The sequence below is a fragment of the Humulus lupulus genome, chromosome 2 (genome assembly GCF_963169125.1).
Source record: "Humulus lupulus chromosome 2, drHumLupu1.1, whole genome shotgun sequence".
In the NCBI taxonomy this organism is placed as follows: domain Eukaryota; kingdom Viridiplantae; phylum Streptophyta; class Magnoliopsida; order Rosales; family Cannabaceae; genus Humulus; species Humulus lupulus.
This window is the reverse complement of record NC_084794.1, coordinates 138,463,396-138,473,633: the sequence shown is the minus strand read 5'-3', so window position 1 is coordinate 138,473,633 and position 10,238 is coordinate 138,463,396. Positions and strand designations below refer to the sequence as shown.

Below are 10,238 nucleotides of genomic sequence, written 5' to 3'. Positions count from 1 at the left end.
TACTGAAACAGTGGAGGAACTAGGGTTAAAAGTGTTTTGGTCTCAAAAGTTATATTTTCATTACTAAGCATTGTTTATCTACATGGGATCCCAAAAACGACAGTCTAAAAGCCATTTACAAAAGTTACAAAGTTTAAATACATTGACTGGCCATACTAAGGCAAAAACGAGCAGTTAGGTAGTCCTTGTCCTGGTCCACTCCTCGATCGTGGTGATCGAACAGCTAGCTATGTACATTTCACCTTGGAGCTCTCCACCTCGGGCTTGGTCCAGCCTGCCCTTGCCTTAACCTGCACCACGTAGCACCCGTGAGCCAAGGCCCAGCAAGAAAGCATGATAACATAGTAAGATCAGCAACACTTAACAAATATTTCACAATGCCCAACCGAGAATTCAACATTCATACATTTATTCAATCAGCAATAACAGTTGTCATTCAGACAGTCAATTAACTATATTCATAGCACAATATTCACGTTCATAACCAATAGATTGTCATACCCATCAAATAACATTCAGGGTTGGCGCCCTTAGTCGCACCCTCTATTTGGCACACTGTCTTCGGCTCAATAGAGCCGCCCCCAGTGTAATACTCACTGACTCTGGCCAGCTTAACCAAGCTCAGTGATAAACAAGCTGCCTCAGCTCCCAGTGGCTGAGCTGCGCCCCAGTGCGCAAATAATGATTCCGAAACCCTTAGGCCAGTAATCGCATGTCCCATGGCGTAATAACACCATCTCACGACATGATATACAAATATTGGGAACACTTAGTCCCATCATGTCCACATGGTTAATCACATTTACATAATAATACATACCAACATAGGGAACACTTAGTCCCAACCTAACCACATACTCAGGTGCAGCTTTCTTACCTTTCAATTCATTGGTTTCCGATGCCACGTAGCCACAAGCACGGTCCCCTACCCCGAGCCTCTCCAAATTCCTAATCAAAACACAAATATAATGTTCTTTGTCATTAACCAATCCAAGACTACCTTCCCGGTACCTAATCCACACTCTCGGAACCCCCAAAACCTTAGAATAACACCCCGGAGGCATCCCCCGAACCCCCAGAGCAAAGACCAAAAATTGCAAAATTTAACTCCCTGAAATTTGCCTTGTGCCACGGCACCACATTCCTTGTGCCGCGGCACCCACCTCCAGAGACCCCTAGGCCGCGGCAAGCAAAAGCCGTGCCGCGGCACACCATTGCAGACCCAGATTTCTGGGTTTCCCTTCGCGTTTTTCCCAAGCCTAACTCACTCCAAATCATCCCAACTTCATACCCAAGCCCCAAAACCTGTTTGAAACCCCACATAGACCAACCAACAACTTATAAACACTATAACCCAACTCATCTACACATTTATCCACAGAATTTATACCTAAATTCAAACTCTAACACTTAAACTGAAAGTTAAGAAAAGCACAAACCAGTCCCCTAATTCCTTAAACCATAACAGCCATGAAATTGCAAATACACTTAATACCCTTACCTTAAACAGAAATTCGACCTGAGCTTCCTCCAATCCAAGCTTGAGCTAAGTTCCACCTTAACAAACCAGCTGAATCCCACACAAGAAAAACCATGGCTATTTCTCAATTCCTTTCAAAACCAAATTCAAAACTTAACAAAACAGAGATCAATCCCTTACCTCAGTATAAACCTTGATATAAGCTTGATTCCACACCCCTTAAGCCCTTCTTTAGCCTCAAAGAATTCAGTTCAGCTCCTCTCCCACCTTGCTTCCTAGGTTCTTGATTCCCCCTTTCCTTCTTGCCCTTTCTAGCCTTCCAAAAGCTTAACTTCAGCTTTACTTAGCATAATAGATCGTACATATCTTTTTCCCTCAGCCAAAGACTCTATATTACTGCCAAAAGACCTTTTTAACCTTCCTCAAATATCCTTTTCTAACTAAGCCTCAAGGGTACACTTGTCTTTTCACCAGCTTTGCAATTCTACCACTTTCCCCATAAAACTTGTTACTCTCTATAGTTACTAATAGTTACACAGGTTACCAAATTACCAGTTACCACTATCTAGCTTTCTAGGACCGTCTCGGCACGTGCATCACACTAGTATCACAGCACCCACGTGGTACAATTCACACATTATAATTATCACATAATATAATTCACATAGTTATATAACATGCTTAAAATCATAATCTTGCATCTTAATCATAATCATCACACATAATTCTCATCATGCCCCCCCCTGGCACACTAATCAAGGCCCTTAAGCCTTATTAGTGAATTTGGGTCGTTACAATTATGATGCATATAGTGTAAAATTTCCCAACTTGTATTGCTCTTGGAATGCTTGAGTTCAAACTTTTTATAAAGTAGTCTGCTGCCTCTTTTATAGGGTTCCTTGTACAAGTTAACTTTACACATTGTCCTTATGCATGAAATGTTGTAAAGTATTTTCAAAACACGTGTCAACTATCTATGGCTTATTTCTTGAGCAGTGGTGGCACTAATGACCAAGGTGTGGTCAGATATGTGCCTGCAGTGTGGTCAAATATGTATCATGTCAGTAGGTTTGGGGACCACGATCTACCTGGCATCATTACCTTATGCTCGTGATTATTATCTCAATCTTGTGAGAGTGTGGTCTCCTTGCAAAAGTCAATAGTGAGCAACTCTCGACAACAGATTAGACACACAGCAAGTGAGTAAATCTCAAATTTTACACACAAAAGTTTCTTATATAACTCCCTTAACTTAATTTATGGGTTTTTTTTTCAACTTCATCTTCCTCGATCTCTCTTTAGTAACCATTAGAGCATACAAGGAAAGTAAAAATGAGATCTAGATATTGTAGGCATGTCTTATTATAAACCCAATGCTTTATGAACGGATTTACTCATTGTTTTATGCATTTTTATTAGATTTTACCTTAAAAGAAACAACTTTTAAGACCTATTAAAGGGTAGTTTGGTATGCAAGAATCTGGACACGGGAATGAGAATCTAAACACTTTCTCATATTTGGTACTCATATTTGGTACTGAGTTTAAGTTTTTCTAACCTAGGAATCTGTACTCCGGGAGTTTTAACTTGTCATGATTCTAAGTTCAAGTGAAACTCATCTGACAAGTGATTTTCACATACCCACAAATGTGAAACACTTCAAAATTATTATTATTTTTTAAAAAAAAAAATCTTTAATCAATAATTTTTTAGTTAATGACTTATTTTATTTTTGAAGCTTATAATATAAAAACAAATATATATATATATATATCAAACTATAAAATGATAAATAATATTTGTTTATTTAAAAAAAATTAATTTGTAAAACATTTATATCACTACTTTAGTTTAAAATAACAAATAAAATATTATTAAAAATAAAATAAGAGTACTTTTGTAATTTTAAAAATTATACTTGATTCTAGTATTTAATAGATGTATTTTTAATTTTGTTAAAAAATATTTCATGAGTAAAATTATTTATAAATTATTTTGATCAAATATATTATTATATTAATTTTATAAAAATATAAAAACTTAACAGATTCTTATACACAACCAAACAAAAAAAGTGATATTCCCAAGAATCATAGATAAGATTACAGTGCACAACCAAACACAATGATGCAAGTTTCTAGACTATCAAATTACCCTCTTCAACTTTCCCACTAATATGAAAATTGTAAACTCCTCGTACCAAACGGCTCCTAAGAGAACTCGTTTAAAAGTTAAAAACAAAATGATAAACATATATCTTACACATGGTAGTAACAAATGATTGTAAAGTGTAACAGCAAATAGCAAATCAGTCCCCTTAGGAGGGTCGAGTACATCAGAAACCAAATAATCCCCAATTCCCACTGTAAAATGAAGAGGGTAAAAAGAAAAAGGAAAAAAAGTAGGAAGAAGTCACCTGCACCTTCAAATGAATTAACAGATTTCAGGGCTGCTTACCAAAGAATCTGAGTAGTCCGGTAAATCCAATCTTTCTCACATGCATGATTGTTTTGGAATGTATCAAACCAGTTAATTATAACAACAATAAAGCTAGAACGTTCACATTAATTACGGAGAAATGCAACTGTGGCAACCCGTGATCCTACGGAACCGCCAAACTCAAACGTTGGATAGGTGCGAACATGACTAAAATACTGAAATGGAGGCACCACCCTGCTCGCTTCTTGGTCCTTGTTGGATTCTTCCACCTCCTGGGTGATACAGATGCTTCTTTTGTTAAACCTTTCCACTTCTTCTACCAATTCATCTTTTGTGTTGTTGCAGGATGTGATCACCTACAATCCACCACCAATGTGTAAGTAAAAAATGACATTGGGTCCAAACATTATGAGGATAAAATTAACATATTTCCTGCTTCCTTAAATAGGAAAAAAGATCCTCTTGAGGTGTCTATCTGCATTTACAAATTAATAGCCAAACAAGAAACAGGGTCTAAATTCAGTCACAACCGTTAAGATAAGGTAAATTTGTTACCACTAATCCTCCTTTAGCCACTAATCTTGAAACCGAGTCCCAATACATCATCCTGTAGATGTAAAACAATACAAAGTCCATTAGTCCTCAGTTGTGATTTAAAATGTTAATTGTCTAAAATGGAGAGGCCTGAAACCCCTCAAGTGTCTATAATTGTCTATATGAAGACTTTCTTTTTTCTTTTTTAAATAAAAATGATAAAGACTTAATAGTGCCAAATGTCATGAAATGCTCAAAGTCCTGAGCAAATGCCAGGATTTTCTGAGATGGGGATTAATTGCAACTTGCAGCAGCACGACTCAGGATTTTCTATATATGTTTCAACATTGGATGATGACAATGATTTTCATTACCTTTTAATAGGCCCATCTGGATGCAGTCCAATAGCATCTAAAGTTCCTTTATCCATCACAAGTTGAAATTGCCGGTCCAGCTTCGTGTCAAGAACATCATCAACCTTAAACAAATGAAACCATTGGCACAATTAATTTCTTGGAATACTTGGTAGATAAACCAAAAGAACAAGAAATATAAACGTAATATGGTAATTCAGGTACATATATCATAATTCATAAACATACAAACACCAAAAACTTAAATGTCAGCACATAAGTGTTTCTGCCGTGTCTGTTGATACAGCTTCAAACAATTGGGAGGGAACAAACTATAAAAAAGCAACCAACAAATAATCAATTGGTACTGAAAGCTATTTGACTAGACACATTGGTGCCAAATAATAATAATAATAAACTACTTGAGATGTATTCAAACATATCTATACTTTTAGACTCATCAGTTAGCAAAAGGACGCTAAAGAATGAAAATTTTGAGTGTTCACTAATTCAAACTTCAAGAAATTGAAAAGAGACTTGATATGCTATTTCCGATAAATTAATATATTCTATTTTTTGTAAATTCCGGATTTGACAGAAGGCAACATACTTACGGATAATATTACCAAGAACATTTGTATAATACAATCCAAGTGTGCATCTAAAACGATTCTTACTAAATGACAGTGATAAGATAGTACTTTAAACATAATTTCTAGAGAATATATTGCTATTTATTTGTTTACTTACAATATACTGAAGAACAAGAAGCTACAAAATCGGTTATTGAATAGTTGAATAAGAGATTCTATTTCCCGAGACCCTCTCTTTAATCACATTCCCATTATCCCATTCAGGATAAAAGCTACGCATAATTTTATTTTACCAATATACCCTGGTAAAAATAATAACGGGAAAATCTCAACACAATATATCACGTCTACAAAATGTAAACTCATACAAGTTAGAACAATTGATTATTAAATAAAGTGTTTTGAATGTCATTGCCTCTATTAATTTAGCAAACATGTGTAGCGAACCAAAGTTTTGATATAGAAAATTAACAAATTGTCACCAAAATTTTTGAAAAACAAGCAATATATAAGTTTTCTACCTCCATTTCCTTAAACAAATCTGAAAAACCATAAACATGCATAACTACTTCCATTCAAACAAACACATGTAAACAAAGAAGGTATAGACACATGCATAAACACACACAAAGAATGCATATTTAGATACAATAGCTACATATACATAATGACGTAAATTTACAAGTAATGACAAATTTCACTAAAATCTTGTTGCATTTGTAATTTCTAGACTTTGTTTTGGACTATGCACATATTATCAATTATATTCATGATGAATCAACTTTCAGCTGGGACTAGTAAAATGATTTGAAGTTACCAACTCAAAGAGAAGAGGAAGGTAAAATTTATCTTTTCAACAATTAAACTCCATAATGTGTTGGCATATGCTTGAAAACTAGATTGCACGTAGTAGCTAAGCTGTTGTGAAAGATGTCCCGAGCCTCACAGTTGTCGGTTTAACTCATATTGGGCAATGGTAAAAGTCCTCAAAAACTATTATCAATCATACTTAAATCAGTAATCAATTTCTTTACAGAAACGGAAGCCAGTGTGAACCATTGGCACTCTAGTCACCAAATTACAGTCTACATAATCTTCTTCTCCAAAAGATAAGACCTTTGACAGATCTAACAAGGTCTATATAATATCAGTTTTCCATTTTCCTTGTTCACTTTTTCACCAAACAAAAAAAAAATGAATGCTCAAAAACTCATCTAAGAAATTCAAAAGTAAAAATGATTACAATTCCAATAAAAACTAAGAGCAGATCCACAGAATACATAAACTTCATTGTAAAAACTTGTCAATGAACAAATCATATTACTTCCATCAGTCAAAAATTGAAATGCACAAATATCTAACTAAAAAGAATGTTAGAACTTCTGCACAAAATCATGAAAAATAAAACATTAAAGAAGAAATACCACTTTAAAGGGGTGCTTGACCTGGACCACATCATGACATATATGAATATCATTCTATAAGAGAGGATAAAAGCATAAATCTGGACAAGGAAAGAGAAAAGCTTATAATTGCATAATTTTCTAGAAGTATGATCATACCAAGAAGTTAATATTAACACATCCATCACGCTGAGCAAGTTTTTGAGCAAGGTCAATTGCTCCATCACTATAATCAGTTCCTGTTAAATCGGAAAACCTGAACCAAAATACAAACGGTTTTACTTATGATGAGGTACTTACAAATATTTAGAAACCAAATGGAAGCTTAAACCACAAAAGAATTCTTTTCAGAAAATATTAAAATCATAAACTCAGAAAACCAAGAAATGAGTGGAGAAAAACTAGTATTTTTCGACACATAGTAATACAATGTGATAGTGTTCCATTCCATCCAAAAGAGAGGGAGGGAAAAGAAAGAACTGCTTTATTTTTAAAAGTTATACATAATCTTTCAATAACTTGCTCGAATCATTTTACCATTCTGAATTACTTCAATCACCTTCTGAATACTCTCTTAAACAATGGGCTATTTGCAAAAAATAAATAAAAAGTATCCCAAAACCAAGATCATGCTTACAAGAGGAATATGATGAAACAGTCATTTTAAAATAAGTTGACATTCAACAACATCTCAAACATTAATTTATAACTATTAAAAGAGCTACAGTATCAAGGACATTTGGCACTTCACTTGTAACTTAACGCTAAAGCAAAACCACCAAAGTTATTAAAAGGTGAATGGACTTATCAGAGCTCTTTTGTTTGTTTGTTTCTTTTTCTTTATTTAAAAGAAAAATAAAAATAAAAACTAGGATCAAGATGCATTGTCTACAAAGGTATGCACAATCTTCGTTTTGATTATGTATCATTCATATTTGGTTAGTTATTAAGGAAACGAACTTTCTTGTTATAGCAATTCTTACAATTCCTAATGTCTATTTCTATCTTAGCCATTGAAAGACGCAGCACTAATTGACAAAACCCTGTGCATGGAATATATTAGCCCTAATCATAAAACAAATGCTTCCTGACAATTGTTTGCATTTAGCATGTCCATCTTTCTCTTCACTACTTCAACCAACACATGTTATTATACTATTGACATATAATTGTCCCCCCATAAAAAGCTAGCAGAGTCATTCGCCTTTCAGCATAAGCAAGACTCTCCAAATTAAAACAAAATTTTATTTAAGACCAACAGCTGAGATTTTTCAAACAAATAGTTCCTAATTTTCTGAGTCATAATTATCTTGGTTTTCAGGCAAAAGATAAAAACTATTAAAAGCCAGCATTTAGTAAAGCATACCCTTGTTTGGCTAGTTCTTGAAGTAGCAAACCATTTCCAGTCCCAATGTCTAGGACACTCCACGAAGTAAGATATTTATCACCATATTCGACAGAATCAGATGTTTCATCATCAACATGATTTGGACGGTGACTTTTAGAAATATCAACGCACAAGCTTTTGGTCCAAGAAGCAACAACTTCCATGACATCAGTTCCAAACCTATAGAAACAAAAGGAAAAGATCGACGTATTCTAAGTTTCCAACACAATTTTGTAGACAAATAACAACGGTTTTAAAAAACAAGGATTCCCACAGATCTCCAAAAATAAAATCAAAATGCGTAGGCCAGGGGGAAGGGGGCAGTCCACTCTCAACTTTAATATATCAGCTCAACAAATCAAACAGTTAGCCCTCATTTCAATTAAAATGGTGATTCTTACAAACTGTAATTGGTAATATACAAAAGTGAATGCAATTCATCAGGTAGATACCAAAGCATGAGACATTTGATGATAATGCAACATAGTAAATTATGAGGAACATACATTTTTTTAAGTCTCTGATTTTATGAAACAAAGAATTTAGAAGTAGCAAAAGCAGTTGTCAAGTATATCGTACCAAACTTCACCGGAATGGCCATGTTCGCGGAAATTCGTCAACTCATCGGCATATGCGGAATCCCAATAACTCTGAAGACCTAACATTGATGCCTCTGCTTCAGAATCGGGTTCATCCTTGTCAGAACTGCACAAATGATAAAACGACATATTCTAAAACCAGTTGCTTATGTCCAATTCAAACCATCTAGAATAACCAAAATATAATCAGATGCCTATTCATAAATGAAGGAAAGTTCCAAGTATAAATCTATTTCAATACATTATTAAATTTCTGTATAAAAATTTTAACAAAGTGATAGATAATTCCAACACTCAACCAATCCATGTTTGCAACCCTAACAGACATATCCCTAACTTGTATTCAATAATCCTAGTTGTTTCCCATGTCACCTTCGTAACAACATTTTCGCCGGAGCCAAACAGCAAGTTAAAATGAAACTAACCTGTAATCAGAGGCGGCACGGAAGTTTCCGGCTGAAAGGGCTTCGGCGGCGTCGGCATGGCGCTGGTCGTCATCAAGCGTGCTACCGTACTCGCTCTTGATGGACCAGGAGTCGGCGGCAATGGAGCGATCGTCATCGGAAACGAGATCGGCGGCGGGAGGAGTTGCTCGGCTCTGGTGAGAAATGTCAGAATCCTCCGGCGGCTGCAATCGGATCCCCGCCATTTTTGTTTGGGGCGAGAAAAGTGTCGAGGGCGTTTTAGGAAGGAATACGACTACGTCTACGTCTACGTCCACGCCCACGTCCACGTCCACGAAGAAGTAGGAAGAGATCTCAGAGACCGTGGGTGGGCCGGCTCCGGGTCTGCTGTGCTGTGTCGATTACTGATGAGAGAGAATACGTAAATGGTTGAGGTAATAGTAGTTTACTATCTACTGTAATAATTATTTTTGAAAAACATTAGTGTATAAATAAAACTTTATTTTTCTTTATTGAAATTTTGAAGGAAAAAAAAAAGTATCTACTTCATTTTTCTTAAACAAATTTATTACATTTTTTTTTTCAAAATCTACCATATTAGATTACATAACAACATCATTACAAATGGGAGGAGGGGTCTCCTCCAGCCAACAAAGTTTATCGTCTATCCTAAAGGCATGCATAGCCAGTTCATGAGTAGCAACATTAAAGTTGCGACTTAAATGAGAAAGAGATGTGCATGGAAAACTAGACAATAAAGCTCTTATGTCATAAAAGAAAACCCTAGTTCATTTTGATAGGGGTGCTCAAGATCAAAATCAATTCAATTATCCTGAATCAATCCAATTTCAAAAAATTGGATATCCAACTACAATTAGATTGTATTAGAATTGAAAAGTTTGATGTTAATTTGATTGGATCGTTTATTGAATGACACTCTGAAAATTCAATTAGAAACCGATCCAATCCAACATTTATTAAAATATTTATATATATTATATTAAATTATAAAAGTTTATATTGGTTGTGATATAGTATATCTTATT

At 34.9% G+C, this 10,238-nt stretch overlaps 1 protein-coding gene across 1 annotated transcript; it reads right to left on the bottom strand.

Annotated features, from left to right (window-relative positions):
- Nucleotides 1–3,711: 3,711 nt before the first annotated feature.
- On the bottom strand, nucleotides 3,712–9,608 carry LOC133818561 (uncharacterized). The gene is made up of 7 exons (XM_062251496.1): nucleotides 9,214–9,608; nucleotides 8,769–8,894; nucleotides 8,169–8,369; nucleotides 6,962–7,058; nucleotides 4,828–4,931; nucleotides 4,475–4,526; nucleotides 3,712–4,275 (listed from the first exon to the last, which is right to left on the bottom strand). The coding sequence occupies exons 1-7, from the start codon at nucleotides 9,435–9,437 to the stop codon at nucleotides 4,045–4,047; spliced, it is 1,035 nt and encodes a 344-aa protein (XP_062107480.1). The 5' UTR covers nucleotides 9,438–9,608; the 3' UTR covers nucleotides 3,712–4,044.
- Nucleotides 9,609–10,238: the final 630 nt, after the last annotated feature.

Bases quoted from the DNA above. Each gene is read 5' to 3' on its own strand.
- LOC133818561 (XM_062251496.1), bottom strand. From the start codon at position 9,437: ATGGCGGGGATCCGATTGCAGCCGCCGGAGGATTCTGACATTTCTCAC. The intron at 8,895-9,213 runs GTTAGTTTCATT...TCATTTGTGCAG, and splicing joins CGTGCCGCCTCTGATTACAG to TTCTGACAAGGATGAACCCG. The intron at 4,932-6,961 runs GTATGATCATAC...CATTTGTTTAAG, and splicing joins GTGTTAATATTAACTTCTTG to GTTGATGATGTTCTTGACAC.